This window comes from Electrophorus electricus, chromosome 12, assembly GCF_041902795.1.
Source record: "Electrophorus electricus isolate QZ-2024a chromosome 12, ASM4190279v1, whole genome shotgun sequence".
NCBI classification, from domain to species: Eukaryota; Metazoa; Chordata; class Actinopteri; order Gymnotiformes; family Gymnotidae; genus Electrophorus; species Electrophorus electricus.
Genome location: NC_137508.1, coordinates 24,839,491 through 24,858,235, shown reverse-complemented (window position 1 = coordinate 24,858,235; position 18,745 = coordinate 24,839,491). Strand labels below are relative to the sequence as shown.

The following is an 18,745-nucleotide window of genomic DNA, read 5'->3' as shown; positions in this document are numbered from 1 at the left end:
TTATGTGTAATGACAGCCTTATTTATAAACAAGTAATATATACTTATTGTAAATGTGACTTGAAATGATGCCTGAGAAAAACATCTTTAAAAGAAATTTGCCTTCAACTTAAAGAGATCTAAAAGGATAACATGTTTTAGTTTGGGAGTCATGTATGTACGTATATGATAGAATGAATCATTCATGGAGTGAATCTTATGATTTAAACATCTACTTTTTCATATTATGAACTGGCTCCTCCTACTACTAATTCAGAAGCACTTTGCTTGCACAGTTGATGAAGGTCCTCTGTTTGAAACATTCTGTTTCTCTGGAAACTGTACTTTACAGATATTTTGTGTGTATATATATATATATATAATATAAGAAGAAGAAGTAATAATTTAAATGACAACTTTCACTTCCATTTGAGTAATTATTATTTGAAAGTCACAGTACTTTGACTTGAGTACAGGTTTTGGCTACTCTACCCACCTCTGGTCATAGCTGGTATTTGTCTAGGCAGTTTCTGTTTGGTGAGAGTTAGAACACACACAAACATACAATAGACATGCACACACACACACATACACACACACACACACTTACACATGCTGTCTGCTCCAGCTACCATTAAATCCATCACGTCCACTCATGCGAAAGGTCTGGTCATTGATGTTTTATAGGGTTTGGGGAGGGGAGATTTTTGACAGTGCTTACACACAGCTAGTGTGCATGTGTGTGCGTGCGTGTGTGTGTGTGTGTGTGTGTGTGTGTGTGTGCATGTGTGCGTATGTATTTGTGCATTTGTGTGTGTGTGTATTTGTGGGTTAAGTGTGTTTATGTGTCCCGTTCACAATTTATAGTGGTAACCAGATACATTGTGTGCATGCATGTGTGTGTTTATCTATGTGTGTGTGTCTATGCGTGTGTGTGTTTGTGTGTGTGCGTGCGCGCGTGTGTGTGTCCTAAACCAGATCTTATTCATCATGAAACAAAAGGCTGACCAGAATGGAGTTACTGTAAAGAAAACAGGTCTTTGAAATTAAGATACGCAAATCAGTATTTGCCCTTTTGGATGTAAACATGTTATTTATTCATTGTTTATGCTGATGTGCTGCAGTGGTAACCACGGCAGCAAGATAGGAGAGAGTGCAGAATGAGATGCAACAGCAGGCTGAGGGCAGGAGGATATGGTGCATGTCTGCTCTAGGACAGAGGCCTCCATTTATTACCACAGCCGGGAAACCACAACTGGACAAATGAAAACAAATGTGGCTATTTCTCTCTCTGTCACTGCCTTGGCCCTGGCTGATCAGTCCTTCGCTCGCTCGTGCTGTCTGTCTGTCTGTCTGTCTGTCTGTCTGTCCCTCCTTAGCCTTTGCACTCCTCAGACTTGCCGTGACTTCTGTTCGGTGTCCAGCCGCGCAGCCCAGCCCACTTCTACCACATTTTGTGAAAGGTTCCGCAGTTATTTGTCCCATCTGTAAGGACGACAAGTTCCATGCGTTTCCCTGCTTTCTGATTCTGACTTATTTAATCTCACGTCGGACTTGTGTCGCCGAAGGCGCACAGAACGAGCGGCCGTGACAACGGCAGTAACATCGGCAGGCTGGTGCAGGGGAATGCAGACCTTTTCTTTTCCTTCTCGAGCCAACATGTTGGCTGCTCGGTGCCGGAGAACAGGACTGGAACTTTACCCAGGACACACTCCTAGTCTTCATTTCCTCTAGTGTGTAAGCATGACTGTAGTCATGTACTCGGGGCCGAAGCCCGCCGAGAGACCCTCGGCCGTGAAATTCCCTCGGTGGGCGTGGCCCTGTGTTCTCATCTTAACTCTCTAAATAATGGATGGCCCCTGGAGGCTGACATGGTGGATCCTGTTTCTGTGTCTTTTAGTGAGTCATCTGCACCCCATCTGCCTCGCTGCACACGCCAAAACTGGGCAGGAGCCGTTTCCTGGCACCTGTTGCTTAGAAACTGAAGCCTCCTCACCTGCTGTGTGTCGGGGAAACTATTTAGTCAGTGGTGACGTCTTAGGTGAAGTGTCAGAGATTGGCATATTCCAGTAACACACCGCCCTCATACTGTCATTATCCTCTTAAATATCCTCTTAAATCTTTTTTTTTTTTTGACAAAAAGTCTTTAAGGCTGCGCCAAAGTGGGATTGATTTTACTGTGAATTCTTTGTTGCCAGGAGCCCCTGATATTCCAGGGAAATTGATACATTACTGGGGAGAATGGAGTCAGATGGTTTAGGAAAATGGAGATAATAATAATAATAATAATAATAATAATAATATAATGAAAACAAAGTCCTTGATAGTGTAGAGATAAAATTAAATGGAATAAATTTTAAAACAATAAAAAAACAAAAACAAATTAAAGCTAACATATAAATCAAAGAGCAAAGTGAAAGGGCTATAAATAAAAAAAAAGACATACATTAGATAAAAATAAAATATAAAATGTAGAACAAAAACCTAAAATAGAGCAACAGAAATTAAAGTCACAGGTTCATTAAAAGCTAATCTAAACAGATGGATGTTAACTCTTTTAAAACATTAACATAGTAACATTACTGTGGATAATGTTACATCTGATAATGTAACATTATTGTGGGATGTGGTCATTGTGAAATATGATAAAGCAATGTTGTGTCGTATGGATAGTGTGACATGATGGTGTAACGTTGGCGAGAGCCATATGACCCAGAAGGCACTTGCATGTAGGAGCTTCTAGGCTGGCGTGACGAAGAGTGTACAGTACAAAACATCCAGTCACAAGAAACCACACAGGTCTCCTTTATATTCTTTTATTTCTGTCTCCGTTTCTTTGCTTAAATCCATATCAGAGTGTGCAGTACTTCGATTGACACCAGCTGTCATTGAAATTTGCTGTATAAATAAAGTTGCTGTTTTTCAACAGCAGCTGTTCTGCAACGTCTGCACGCACGCACTCAGCTCATTAAGAGACAGGAGAATTTCGTTCCCACCTCCCAACCGAACAGGTGAGCTAATAGTTCAGATCGGTCGTCAGGTGCAGGTTTGATTGAAACACTACAGCTGTAAAACGCCACAAACAGAAACCATCGCATGCATGCGATACTTTCAGAGACAAATGATCATCTTCTCATCTTAGACCCAGCATGTAAATGAGAATCTGTATGAGATCATTTAGCATTTGTTTGTTTGTTTTTATTAAATAACATGAAAACAACAGTGAGGTGTATCTGAAGTTGACGAACATTTGATTGCTAAACAGTCATGAGCTTCACCCTGCTGTGAGGAAGGACACCTTTATTATATTTATCTCTAGCGTCTGAGCGTTGAGGCTGACATGTTTTAACCTTCCTGGCTGAACGTGAGTAGGTGGAAGCACCAGATTAAGGAGGGATTCCTACAAAAAATATGTTTACACAATGGGCTTTGAAGCGAAAGTGACCCGGTTTTACGTAACGGCTAATGACTGTACCGTAGTGCTCTGACCCATGCTACCACATGGCGACAACATGACTAAAGCTGTCTGCCATGTACAATTACACCAGAAACCGATCTGCCTTAGAATATTTTAATTGCTATTATTATTAGGGCTGCAGTAGTTTGGAAATTATAGCATTAATATGTAGCAGTTAGCTGGTTCTGATATGTCGGCTCCGTTTCGGACTGTGCTGCCGGGCCTTGTGTCCTCGTGTGTTGGCCTTCTGTGACTTATTTTTGCATATTTTGCATGAACCATATTTGTCCTGACTTTGCTTGGTTAAATCGTTCAGGTTAAATCATAAATCCACACTTGGCTTGATGCTATTTAAAAGAAAACCAAAAATGTAGAATGATCGCTTCAGTGAGCCTCAAGTGTGACTTCAGGCAGTGCTGTAAGACTCAGGTGTGACTCCACGAAGTTCTGTAAGACTCAGGTATGACTCCAGGCAGTGCTGTAAGACTCAGGTATGACTCCAGGCAGTGCTGTAAGACTCAGGTATGACTCCAGGAAGTTCTGTAAGACTCAGGTGTGACTCCAGGCAGTGCTGTAAGACTCAGGTATGACTCCAGGAAGTTCTGTAAGACTCAGGTGTGACTCCAGGCAGTGCTGTAAGACTCAGGTATGACTCCAGGCAGTGCTGTACGACTCAGGTATGACTCCAGGAAGTTCTGTAAGACTCAGGGGTGACTCCAGGAAGTTCTGTAAGACTCAGGGGTGACTCCAGGAAGTTCTGTAAGACTCAGGTGTGACTCCAGACAGTGCTGTAAGACTCAGGTGTGACTCCAGCTTTTCTGAATTATGCTCCCACCTTTTTCCCAGCAAAACATTTACACTAAACGCTCAGGTTCCTGCTGCTGATCATTAAATACACGCATGGATTTGGATCCGAGGTCCACACGTCTGTCTTAGAAGGAGAAAATGAAGTTGCTGACCACCAAAAAAACCCCAAACAAACAAAAACCAACAAATAAAGCAACAAACCGTCCCCCATTCGTAATTAGCCAGAGCACACTCAGCGGCATCGCACCTCGTTAGCTTCCACCTTACGAGTGCCTTAATTAAATTACTCCGTGTCTCCAGTAAATATAATTCATTCACCTCAGACCCCTTGATTTAGTAATTTCCTTGCTTACTTGGCCACTGATTTGAGAATCGCGGCTCACGAGACGATTAGCGAGGCCGACGCCGTGATGACGAGTGGGCGTAGGGAGATTAGGCCCAGCGCAGATGTCTGTGACGAGCGTCCTCTTCCGCTCTCACTTGAGCGAGTGGCTAAATCTCGTTACTCAGTCTGGGCCTAAAGCGTGTTCCTTATTTGTTATTATCGCTGTGGGTACAGAACACCTCGGGTGGTGCTGTCTCTTGGTGCTCCGGGGTGGTGCTGTGGGTGGTGTAGGTCTTGCTCCATGTTTCCACAATGATGTGCTCTTGTGTCTGTTCAAGCACACATCTGCACATTAAGCACCTCGGACTGAAGGACTGAAAATGGACGTTCCTTGAACATGACACTGGGCAATTTTTTACAATATTTTAACTTTTATTTGTCCCACAAACTAAAATAGGCGGACCATATTGTATTTTTTACACTGAATTTGAATGTGTGTGTGTGTGTGTGTGTGTGTGTGTGTGTGTGCAGTACAGAACAGGTACAGGTGATCTGGATAGAAGTTTCCAGTGGCAAGATGATGCTAGTCAAGCTGTTACTCTCCTCCTTCCTTCTGCACATGCTCAGTGAAGGTAAAACACACACGAACGCACACACATGCACCAAACGTACCCACATACTCACAGTAATACACACATGAACATCCACAGACATAGACATGCACACCCCCTGGTGTCCTCTGCAGACTCCGCCCCCTGCTCTTCTCCCATTACGGAGTCTGTCTTCCAGACAGACCTCCTCTCATCCAGTCTCACCCACTCAATCAGCTTTCCCAGTGAGCCTGTCACTCATCCGTTTCTCTCTGGCTCGGTTCACACAGTCCTCTCTCTCTCTCTCTCTCTCTTTTCATGTGTGCATGTGTGTATGCATGTGTGTGTGTGTGTGTGTGAGTGTTGTTGTGCTATCAAGGCAGTGCTGCCTCCACTCTGCACTCAATGATGTTCCAAAGCAAGGACTCAGTCTCTCTCTCTCTCTCTGTCTCTTTCTCTCTGTCTCTCTCTCCCTGTGTCTCTGTCGCTCTCTCTCTCTCTCATATTTTCTCACTTCCTTGCTTTCTCTCCTCTCATTCTTGCTCTCATTCTCTCCACCCGTCTCTTCCTCTTTACGCTCGTCTCCAAACTCACTTACCCTCCCCATCTTTCTTATTACCATTCTTTTTATCTTTCCCCCTCTCTCATCTTGCTATGGGAATAGTGTTTTCATGGTTATTATCTCTTGGTGATTGTTAAGAGCTTTGTGGCCTCAAGAAAATCAAAAGAAATTAGTCACAAACTGATGGCAGTGCATGGCTCAACTCACTGCCCAGGGCTGCCTTAGTCCCGCCCCCAGGACTAGATAAACTCTGCCCCCATGGTGCCCTTAACCCCACCCCCAATCCCTGCTCTTAACAGGAGAGAGAGAGAGAGAGAGAGAGAGAGAGAGAGACAATAAGAGAGTGAACTGGAAGAATTAAAAATAATGAAGCAGAGCGAAAGACAGAATAAAAGAGAAGTGAGAGTTAGCGAGAGAGGGAGAGAGCTGCCATTATGTGAGCAGTGCTGTGATTGAGACAGGCTGCCTGTAGCAGCGGCGTAATGAGAAGTGAAGAGTTCATGAAGATATGAAGAGATGTGATCAAACAGGAGAGCCACTTGACTGACTCTCACATCATCACACACACACACACACACACACACACACCACCCCCCCACATCTGTACCCACCCCTACTGTCACACACACACCCCCACACACCCCCACATCTGTACCCACCCCTGCTGTAACACACACACACACACACACACCACCCCACATTTGTACCCACCCCTGCTGTAACACACACACACACACACACACACACACACACACACACACACACTACTCACCCCACTTCCACTGCTGCAGAACATCACGGCGTAGGCCACTGCAGAGCTGCTGTATAATTTCTCAGTCACCATTATCATAAATTTGTATCCTTGATTTTTTGGAATAGTGAATTATAAAGGAGTTTAGGATAGTGCATTAGAAAGGAATGCTGTGTAATAATAGTGAGATAATAGTGCATTAGACACGAATGCTCTGTAATAATAATGTTAATAGTGCATTAGAAAGGAATGCTGTGTAATAATAGTGTAATAATAGTGCATTAGACATGAATGCTCTGTAATAATAATGTTATAATAGTGCATTAGACAGGAATGCACTGTAATAATAATGTTATAATAGTGCATTAGACAGGAATGCTCTGTAATAATAATGTTATAATAGTGCATTAGACAGGAATGCACTGTAATAATAATGTTATAATAGTGCATTAGACAGAAATGCACTGTAATAATAGTGTCATTTCTGTGTTTGTGTTCTTGTTTCTGTATTTATGTTTGTGTTTCTGTTTCTGTAACATATAACCACACGCATACACACACATGCACAAACACACACATGCACATCAAAGCTCTGCTGTTTTATCATCTCCCACTAACCTCAAACACTGATGACACCTAAAAGAGTGAGAGAGAATGAGTGAGAGAATGAGTGACAGTGAGAGAGAGAGTTAGTGAGAGTGAGTTAATGAGAGTGAGAGAGAGAGTGAGAGCAAGTGAGAATGAGAGAAAGTAGGTGAGAGTTGAGAGAGAATTTGGGGGGAGTGAGTGAGTGAGAGTGAGACAGTGTACACGCTTAGTGTCCATAACCTTGAGACAGAGAGGGGTGTCATAAGAAGACACTGGAAGCCCAGAGAAGAACAGACATGCAGTCAGTGACACTCAGGAGGAACAGAGACTATCTCTGCTAACGCACCAAATATCCACACCTTGCACAAGACTTCGTACACTCAATAAATACACACACGCCATCTTCTGAAGAGAATATGAAGAAATGAAGATATGATGGGAATGTGTAGGAGAAATTGTTGAACGTGTTAAAATATCAGTACAGTGTATTATTAACTTCTACACTCTTCGAGAAAACAATCAAACCATATCTTAAACCAATAGGTGTATATTTATACCATGTATATATATTTATCAACTAAATTTTGTCACTTTCATTGTTAATAATTCTGTTAATTGCAACAGATTTTAATTACAGTTCATGCCAATAAAGCACTTTGAATTCAAATTTGAGTGTGACTGAGCGTGAGTGAGTGTGAGTGAGTGGAAACAGGAGAGGAAGAGAGGAGCATCAGAGAGAGAGAGAGAGAGAGAGAGAGAGAGAGAGCATGCACTCCAAACCACTCCACAGGAATCAACATGCACATAAAGCAAACATGCACGCACACACATGCACACACACACACACACACACACACACACACACACACACACTGTGGCTGTATTGATTAGTAAGATCGCGGTAATGGCTCACACAGCAAGGGTGTTAGTTTGAGGTATGGCCAATCGATTTAGACTCCTCTTTGGTGTTTACTATCAGATGTCTCTCACACACCAATGCTCTAGTAGCCAGCAGCCTCTTTTGTGTGTGTGTGTGTGTGTGGGTGGGTGGGTGTGTGAGTGGCTGTGGATATGGGTGGGTATGTGTGTGCGCGTGTTTGGGTAGCAGAATGTTTGAAAGTTTTTCTCTGACACACCCCTGTCTCTCTCCTGTTTCCAGCTGCAAACCAGCCTCCACGGTTCCAGAACTATTTCTTCGACCAATACCTGCTCATCTATGAGAATACTCCAGTGGGTGAGTCTCATGGAGCATACTCCCTCATACTACCTCTCATGCACACACACACACACACACACACACACACACACACACACACTCTGCCCTGTTTGTGTAGGTGTGGGTATGGGTGTTATGTGATGTTTGCACAGGTGTGGATGTTTGTTTGAGGGTGGGTGTGTGTCTGTGTGTTTATGTGGTGTTTGCGTGGGTGTGGGTGTTTGGGTGGGAGTTTAAGTGGTCTTTGTGCAAGTATGTGGGTGTGAGTGTTTTGTGGGTGTTTGTGTAGTGTTTGTGTTAGGTGTCAGTGTGTTTGTGTTTATGAGGTGTTTGCATCAGTGTTGTGTGGGGGTGTGGGTTTTTGTGTATGTGTGGCTGTGGGTGTTTGTGTGGATGTTTATGTGGTATTTGTGTAGACATGGGTGTTTGTGTAGGTGTTTATGTGGTCTTTGTGTAAGTGTGAGTGTTGGTGTGGGTGTTTGTGTAGGTGTTTATGTGGTGTTTGTGTAGGCATGGGTGTTGGTGAGGGTGTTTGTGTAGGTGTTTATGTGGTGTTTGTGTAGGCATGGGTGTTGGTGAGGGTGTTTGTGTAGGTGTTTATGTGGTATTTGTGTAGGCATGGGTGTTGGTGAGGGTGTTTGTGTAGGTGTTTATGTGGTCTTTGTGTAAGTGTGAGTGTTGGTGTGGGTGTTTGTGTAGGTGTTTATGTGGTGTTTGTGAAGATGTGGGTGTTGGTGTGGGTGTTTGTGTAGGTGTTTATGTGGTATTTGTGTAGGCATGGGTGTTTGTGTAGGTGTTTATGTGGTATTTGTGTAGGCATGGGTGTTGGTGAGGGTGTTTGTGTTTATGTGGTATTTGTGTAGATGTGGGTGTTTGTGTAGGTTTTTTATGTGGTATTTGTGTAGACATGGGTTTTTGTGTGGTTGGGGGGGGTGTCACCCCCTACCTGCTGCTTACCTCCCTCTTCTCTTCCGGAACATTCTGCTCCCTCAACGTCTAACAGAGGGATCCTGTAGGGTGACTTTTTCCCATCAGGTGCTGTGGACAGATGTGTGTAAATCCTACTGGTGATGATGGTTCTAGTCTGGGCAGGGATGGGTTCCTTGGAAATGTGATGGAGAGTGTAAAGGTGTAAATGACCTTTGTAGTGAACTGAAGTATACAGTTGTTCACACACACACACACACACACACACACACACACACACACTGTGTACAGTTGTTCACACAGAGCAGCTTTCTCTCTCTCTCTCTCTTTCTCTCTGTTTATTTCAGTAGGTTAAGGATGACTTTGATGATTGACAAGGCAATTTGAGAGTGTCAGGTTGATCTTCACCTTGCCCAGTCTTGTCATGAGTCCTGAATTAAAAGAATAGATTAGCTGATAGCAGTCACTCCTCCCACTCTGTGAGTGTGTGTTTGTGTTTGTGTGTGTGTGTGTGTGAGTGTGTGTTTGTGTGTGTGTGTGTGTTCTGCAGTAGTGTGCAACCCTGGTGCATGTTTGGAGTCTGTACCCTTTCCTGTGAACATTGGGGTGAAGCAGGGGTGTGTACATGACCCTGTAATTTTCAAGATTTTTGTGCTAGCAGTAACACCCCTGTGTCACACCCCTGTGTCACACCCTGTGATGGAGAGGACAGAGTGCAGATTCTCAATGGGAACCTGTTCACCATCTGTGACCTTCAGGCAGGGACACAAACTCATGTGGACTACATCCATGAGCTGCAGTGCACTGATGATTGTGCTCTGATGATTGTGCACTGGTGACTGTGCTCTGGTGACTGTGCACTGGTGACTGTGCTCTGATGACTGTGCTCTGATGACTGTGCTCTGATGACTGTGCTCTGGTGACTGTGCTCTGATGACTGTGCTCTGATGACTGTGCTCTTATGATTGTGCTCTGGTGACTGTGCTCTGATGACTGTGCTCTGACGATTGTGCTCTTATGATTGTGCTCTGGTGACTGTGCTCTGATGATTGTGCTTTGATCATTCTGCTCTGATGACTTTGCTCTGGTTACTGTGCTCTTTTGACTGTGCTCCGATGACTGTTCTCTGATGACTGCTGTACTGAAAGCTGTGCTCTGATGACTGTGCTCTGATGACTGTTCTCTGATGACTCCGTTTTTCTGCTATGCCTCCTCTTAAGGTAATCCAGCAGTCCTGCCTCCTCTTAAGGTAGTCTAGGAGTCCTGCCTCCTCTTGAGGTAGTCCAGCAGTCCTGCCTCCTCTTGAGGTAGTCCAGCAGTCATGCCTCCTGCCTGCTCAGATGCTCAGTGTTAGCTGGGCAGACCACATCCTTCATGCTGTGATTGGAAGGCCTGGCTCATGCTCCCTTCACCAGGTGCTCAGTGGACAGTTCCAAGTAGGAAGCCAGGTGGTCAACAGTCACATGTTCAGGACCAGCTAAAATGGCCATTAAAGATGGTTGATCAAGCCAGGAGACCTTGAGACCCCAGGCTGGTGAGTGAAAGCTCTGGAGAGATTTGTTCCACATTGGAAACGTCTAGAAGAGCAGCCTGCCCAGTACTGGAGAGACGAAAGCACAGCACATTAGAACTACAGCACATTAGAACTAACGGAACATTAGAACCACAGCACATTGGAGCTACAGCACATTAAAACTACAGCATCACAGCAGCACAGCATCACAGCACATTACAACCACAGCATCACAGCACATTAGAACTACAGCACATTAGAACCCCAGCAGCACAGCATCACAGCATCATAGCAGCACAGCACATTAGAACCACAGCATCACAGCAGCATATATTAGAACTACAGCACATTAGAACCACAATATCAAAGCAACACAGCGGCACAACACATTAGAACCACAGCAGCACAACATTATAGCAGCACAGCACATTACAACAATACCATCACAGCAGCACAGCATCACAGCACATTAGAACCAAAACAGCACAGCACATTAGAACCACAACATCATAGCAGCACAGCAGCCCAGCACATTAGAAGTACAGCACATTAGAACCACAGCACATAAGAACCACAGTAGCACAGCACATTAGAACGACAGCATCATAGAAACACAACACATTAGAACCACAGCAGCACAGCACATTAGAACCACAGCATCACAGCACCATAGCAGCACAACACATTAGAACCACAGCATCATAGCATCACAGCACATTAGAACCACAGCATCACAGCACATTAGAACCACAGCATCATAGAATGACAGCAGCACATCACATTATAATCACAGCATCACAGCAACACAGCACATTAGAACCACAGCAGCACAGAATCACAACACCACAAAGGGTCACTTAGTTACATTGTCATCAGCAATCTCATGCTGTCTTTGTTTTAACTGGAAGCACAGCCATCTTAGCTTCTGATGGACTGCCTAATATGTTTGTCTGTGTGTGTGTGTGTGTGTGTGTGTGTGTGTGTGTGTGTGTGTGTGTGTGTTTGTCTGTGTGAGTGTGTGTGTGTGTGTGTGTTTGTCTGTGTGAGTGTGTGTGTGTGTGTGTGTTTGTCTGTGTGTTTGTCTGTGTGTGTTTGTCTGTGTGTTTGTCTGTGTGTGAGTGTGTGTGTGTGTGTGTGTGTGTGTCTGTGTGTGTGTGTGTGTGTTTGTCTGTGTGTGAGTGTGTGTGTGTGTGTGTGTGTGGTAGGCACACATGTATTTTTTTCATCGTCTTCCCTCTTTAATCTTCCTTCTGTAATCATGTCTGTTTTCTATACTAGTGTAGTGTTATGTCTGTCAGTTTTAAAGGGTTAGCCTTTATTGTGCTAAGTTACAGTGGGATTACAATATCTATGTCAACCTGAAGAGTTCAAAAGTAATGGATTACTACGTATTATAGCTTCATCTCCATTCTATTCTGTACATGACGAGAAGAGTTCTGATGTTGTGTGTTCAGCTGGTATTTTGTTATGGAAATTAATTCCGGATGTGTGTTTAGGGCAAACTTCCACCTACAGTCAGTTTGCCCTCTGTGCAACTCCCACTGTCTCCTCCACTCTGCCTGACTCTGATTGGTGGTCAAAGCTGTGAGCCATGTCTGATTGGATGATGTTGATGGCTTGTTCAGGGAGGGGATGTGTGATTGGACAGGCACAATTTATCAGCATTTTAGTTTATTAGTGTCACAGATGTCTTCAAAAAGAAGGGCCTACAGACTCGTGTGTGTGTCTGTGTGCAGCAGATGTGTGTGCATGTGTGTGTGTACACGTGCGTGTGTGTGTGCTTGTGTTTGTGTACGTGATTGTGCGCGCTTGAGTTGCTGGACGTGTATGTGTGTGCATGCGTGCATGCATTTATGTGTGCATGTGAATGTGTGAGCATGGGTGTGCATGCATGTGCATGTGTATGCACACGTGTGTGTGCGAGTGTGTGAATGGATGGATGCATGTATACGCGTGTGTGTGTATGTCTTCTGTAAAGCTTATGTGTTTTAGGTAGCTGTATATACAGAAGCTGAACTATGCTGCTGTTTGTAGCAGAGTCGGTTTGCTAGTTTGTAGTACATACAGATGAGAATGGTAATGTGCATTATACAAATGTCCTTGCGACTGTGTGCGCGCGCGTGCGTGTGTGTGTGTGTTTGTGTGTGTGTGTGTGTGTGTGTGTGAGCATGTGTGCGTGTGTTTTTGTATAAAATTTTGCCTGCGCCTTCGAGTCCCACTGCAGGAGCTTATCATCATACAGTTTATCGGCCTCCCTTCCGTTCCCCACCCAACCCCCGTGAGACCGCTGTGTTTGCTCACTAACGAATTGGCAAGTGACTTAATTAGACTAATTAGTCAATTAGCTAACTGTAGCAGATGCATTCATCTGTTCTGAAATGACAAAAAGCTTCAGGCCTGTGTGGCGTGGAGTAAAGGGCATTCTGGAGAAGATAAGCATGATGTTAGTTTAACTGAAGCCTCCAAATCCAGCACCGCCAACTTTTAGCCTCTAATTACAGCACGCGCTGCCTTAGCCCCAGGAGGAGGAGAGTCGCTGCACACGTCTGGGACACCACTGACACACACACACACACACACACACACACGCAGACTGCAGCTGGACACGGTCTCAGAGTCACGCTGCCCGGATGTCACCACACGCGTGAATATGGACACGCGCATCCAAGCAGCTGTCCAATCATGATGCCTCAGTGAATCAAATCATGCAGACTCTGTGAATCAAATCACGCAGACTCTGTGAATCAAATCACGCAGACTCTGTGAATCAAATCATGAAGCTCCTGTGAATCAAATCACAAAGCCTTGGTGAATCAAATCACATAGCCTCGGTGAATCAAATCACAAAGTGTCTGTGAATCAAATCGAGCCAATCAAAGCTGGGAAGCTTCTGGCAAAGCAAAGCATCTCAACTACTGTAAACTACTGGTTTCTTAAAGAAATGCAGGCTTAACCTAAACACATGTCACATTCTGTGTTTTTAACCATACCTTACAGAAATGGTTCTGCAGGTGCTAGCTGTCTGTCTACTCTGCTGTCCATACTGTCTGTCTACTCTGCTGTCTGTACTGTCTGTCTGCTCTGCTATCTGTACTGTCTGTCTGCTCTGCTGTCTGTACTGTCTGTCTGCTCTGCTATCTGTACTGTCTATCTACTCTGCTATCTGTACTGTCTATCTACTCTGCTGTCTGTATTGTCTGTCTGCTCTGCTGTCCGTACTGTCTGTCTGCTCTGCTGTCTGTACTGTCTGTCTACTCTGCTGTCTGTACTGTCTGTCTGCTCTGCTATCCGTACTGTCTGTCTGCTCTGCTGTCTGTACTGTCTGTCTGCTCTGCTGTCTGTACTGTCTGTCTACTCTGCTGTCTGTACTGTCTGTCTGCTCTGCTATCCGTACTGTCTGTCTGCTCTGCTGTCTATACTGTCTGTCTGCTCTGTCTGTACTTTCTTGTATCATCTGCGTTTTTTATCCTGTTTATGGATCTAATTCCATATCTAGTGCCTGTCACCCAGACTGTAGCAGTTGTTGGTTCATTAGCTCCTTTTTCACATAGATTAACAGTTTTTTTTCACAATAGTTTTTTTAAGATATAGGTTTTTCTGGTTTTTCCGTGCAATTTCTTGCCAGAACTTGTAAAAATTCTTATCTTTAAATATCATTCCTAAAAATACCATTCCTTTAAACATTATTCCTGCGTGTGTTTGCTTTAGGTAGCTTGTGAGTATGATCAGGGTTAAAGGGTTCTGGGGGGTTTGTGTGCTTAGGCATGCTGGGTAATCTGCACTTCACCCTGGTTGGTTTTAGTTTCCAACCTATTTAGTTAAGTCATTGTGAACTTAGCAGAAATGTTTTGTTTTTTGTTTTTTTGTTTTTTTGGGGGGGGGGGGGGGGGTTTGTGAGTGTGTGCAGCAGATGTTAGATGATTGATTCACTGTTTTTCTTTTATGCCATTTTAAGAAAGTTTTTTAGGCACTTTTCAAATGTGTGTGTGTGTGTGTGTATGTGTTGGATGGGAGGTTTTCTGGGCAACACTTCAACCAGACTCGGTGTTTGCTTAGTGTTTTATCCTGCAGTGAAGGCATCAATGTTCATGCATGGATATTTGATCTGAGGAGAATGGATCCACACACACGAGCATGAGCACACACACACACACACACTCACACACAAATACACACATATGCACACACACACACACACACACGCGCACGCACATACACACACATGTGCACACACATTATGGCTGGAGCTAAATCCAAATACAGTATTTAACAAACCACAAATAGTGGGATTATTTAAGAATATTTATTTTGCACAAATATTTTTTCCTTGTTCATTTTCAGGACGAAACTAAACATGTCAAACAGCTGGTGTTCTAGCAGAGTTGCTGTTTCAGTGTTTCAGAAGACAGACACAGCAGAGCTTGTCTGACTGAGAGGCGATGAGGCAGTTCGTCGATTAGCTCTGGAACTTAACCTCTACTGTTGGCTAGGTAGGTTACGTCAGTAACTCTGACTCTGCTAAAACTACCTCACAGGCCCCCTGGACTACAGCAGAATCTGCACTCTGCTCAGTGCTCCAAGTAGAACATTTGGTGCCTACCAAAATCCTCCATCAGGGTGACTGGGTCCATGGAGGTAGTGGCTAAACATTTGGAATGAGGAACATTTCTCAGTACCCTTCTCTAAAGGTTCTAGTCTGGTATAGTACTAGCCTGGTATGGTTCTAGCATGCTTGTTTTATTGTACTGACATTGTCAGGTTTCTCTATGTGTAATGCTGTTTGTGTAGTTCCCAGTGTGTAATTCTCTGTGTAATTCTTTGTGTAGTTCTAAGTGTGTAGTTCTCAGTGTCTAGTTCTCTGTGTAATTCTTTGTGTAGTTCTCTGTGTGTAGTTCTCTGGTGTAGTTCTCTGTGTAATTATTTGTGTAGTTCACTGTGTGTAGACCTCTGTGTGTAATTCTTTGTGTAGTTCCCTGTGTGTAGTTCTATGTGTGTAGTTCTCTGTGTGTAGACCTCTGTGTGTAATTCTTTGTGTAGTTCTCTGTGTTTAGTTATCTGTGTGTAGTTCCCTGTGTGTTATGCCTATTTTAGCTTTTGTAGAATTCTCAAAGCGTCTTGAAGCTCCTGCCATGTCTGTCACTAGGAGACCAAAGCCAAAGAGTCACACGTCATAGAGGCACACGCCATAGAGGCACACGTCACAGAGAAACATGTCATAGATACACGCGTCACAGAGGCACACATCACAGAGAAGCATGTCATAGATACACACGTCACAGAGGGACACATCACAGAGTCACACATCACAGAAGCACAGAGACACGCGCCACAGAGGCAGATGTCCGAGGCAGATGCACATTTCAGAGGCACACGTCACACATGCATCACTACACAACCACATTGCGGACATGTCGCTTTTCTAGCCAGTCCCTAAGAAGGAAGAACTGTCATTTCCCTGTTGTCTTATATAGTTTAGGATTACCATCTGTCCTTTGGAGAAGGAGCTACATCTGTCCTTAAAACAGCTCTGTTTTTTGGAACCGGATTGAGAAGGTGCTGGTTCCTGGTAGCGGTTCTGGCATGTTGATATTCTCACACTTTGCACCTAAGTGGTTTATTTATTCAGATTTAATACACTGGCATGCCAGCTTATGTTTTGGCTCTGAAACCACATATTTGCTTGTATGAGTGCATTATCGCCATCTGCTAATCTGTGTGTTTGTGTGCATGTGTCGGTTTGTGTATGTGTGTGTGCACGTCAATGCGTGTTCAAGTATATGTGGTCTGTGTCTGTGTGTGTGTGTGTGTGTGTGTGTGTGTGTGTGTGTGTGTGGTCTCCGGGGTCATGCTCTCTATGGGATATTAGCTGAGGGTAAATGGCTCTGATTGTAGTTGAGGTTTGGAGTGTAATTAGCTAACACACACAGTGTTTGATTAGGCTCCCATATCTTATAATCAACTTTACTCTGATTTGCCTGATTAACATATTCTCTATAGGGTAGTTAACCACACAAACACACACACGCACCCACACACACACACACAAAATAAAATCAACCCATATCACATTATGTTCTTCCACCATTAACCATTTAAAGGAATCTGGACATTTCACATAGTGTAAATTAAACTTGAAACTGGTTTAAAGAAAAAAACTAGAATCGTTGTATTGTGTAAACTATAGCTACATTTCTAAAAGAATTTTTTACATTTATTTCATAGATCAACAGAATAGGTTTCATAATGATTTAATGTGATCTAATCCAGTGGCTCTGTGTGTGTGTGTGAGAATCTATGTGAAATACTGTAATGAGCTGCAGCTAATTCTGTTGCATTTCTAATCTCATGATGTAATAATGGTTAAGGAGGAGGAAGTGGCCTCGAGGTGCGACTTATTAAAGCTTCCACCCTAAAACGTCTTGATAGCAGTCAGTTCCCAGTACTTGTGATCTCATTAGATAAACAGCAGTTATCTAAATTACTCTTAATTATAAAGTACTGTTATATCTAAAAATGAATAAAATGGCTATGAAATGTCTAAACTAAGTTTGGAATGGAACACCAGAGCCTGTATGCACTCAGGAACTTTACACTGACTGATTAACAAGTTGTAAATTAGGTGTGTTTGATGCTGTTCCTGAAAGAAAATACTTCACTGGTACAAAACTGGACATATTAAAAACCAAGAATGCTGGAATTCTGAGCTCTGCATGTAGCTGAAGGCGATGAGAGTCAGTTATGTGTCATTTTTCTGTATGAGCCACCTGTGATGAGTCTGAGTATAATCCCAGCCGTTCACCAGTCTGCATGTAATTTCAGCCCTTCACCAGTCTGTGTGTAATCCCAGCCATTCATACAGGATTCAAAATTTATGCTAATTCTAAGAAGTGGGCCAAGAATGCTGTAGGTGTTGGGATGACTGAGAAGGTCAGTCCCTACTGTTATAGGGTCAGACCTCCTGCTGTTAGATGGTCAGTCCTCCTGCTGTTATAGGGTCAGACCTCCTGTTGTTATAGGGTCGGTCCTCCTGCTGTTAGATGGTCAGTCCTCCTGCTGTTACAGGGTCAGTCCTCCTGTTGTTATAGGGTCGGTCCTGCTGTTATAGGGTCAGACCTCCTGCTGTTACATGGTCAGTCCTCCTGCTGTTATAGGGTCAGACCTCCTGCTGTTACATGGTCAGTCCTCCTGCTGTTATAGGGTCAGACCTCCTGCTGTTATAGGGTCGGTCCTCCTGCTGTTAGATGGTCAGTCCTCCTGCTGTTATAGGGTCAGTCCTCCTGCTGTTATAGGGTCGGTCCTGCTGTTATAGGGTCAGACCTCCTGCTGTTACATGGTCAGTCCTCCTGCTGTTATAGGGTCAGACCTCCTGTTGTTATAGGGTCGGTCCTCCTGCTGTTAGATGGTCAGTCCTCCTGCTGTTATAGGGTCAGACCGCCTGTTGTTATAGGGTCAGTCCTCCTGCTGTTAGATGGTCAGTCCTGTTGTTAAAGGGTCAGTCCTCCTGCTGTTATAGGGTCAGTCCTCCTGCTGTTAGCGAGATCTGTGATTAAGGGTCCCCCCGTCTTATGGTCAAGGGGGACCATAGCCGTAGTCCTGTTTGCTCTGAACCGCTTACTTCTGATAGTGTCCTCTTCCTTCTGAGCGTGTCCTCTTACATCTGAGCGTGTCCTGTTACGTCTGAGCATGTCAGAATAGTGAAGCTAGGTGTAGATGTGATGGATGTCTGTGTGGAGAGGGTGCTGAGCATCTAGCCTCTCTCACTCTGGGTGCATACAAGCATGTACGTTCATGATGGCAACTTGCAACCGCGGCCTCAGATTACTGTATTTATGGGGTTGTCCGTGCTGTTGTTGAGGATAAATGCTGATATCTCTGCATGTACATGTAACCATAACCTTAATGTCAGGAACTGTGACAACATGGTTTGGCATCTTTCAAAGGGTTGTGTATTTTCCTTATCACTGTGGACACACACACACACACACACACACACACACAGGCTCAGTGATGGCCTTCTGTGCTCAGTGAAGC

At 44.0% G+C, this 18,745-nt stretch overlaps 1 protein-coding gene across 1 annotated transcript in view; it reads left to right on the top strand.

Annotated features, from left to right (window-relative positions):
• Window positions 1-5,107: 5,107 nt before the first annotated feature.
• Window positions 5,108-18,745, top strand: part of LOC145660315 (cadherin-23-like) — a 127,210-nt gene continuing 113,572 nt past the window's right edge. The window contains exons 1-2 of the mRNA XM_081724801.1: window positions 5,108-5,199; window positions 8,218-8,292. Coding sequence (XP_081580927.1) covers window positions 5,145-5,199; window positions 8,218-8,292 — 130 coding nt within the window. The 5' untranslated portion in view covers window positions 5,108-5,144. The remainder of the gene's footprint in view (window positions 5,200-8,217; window positions 8,293-18,745) is intronic.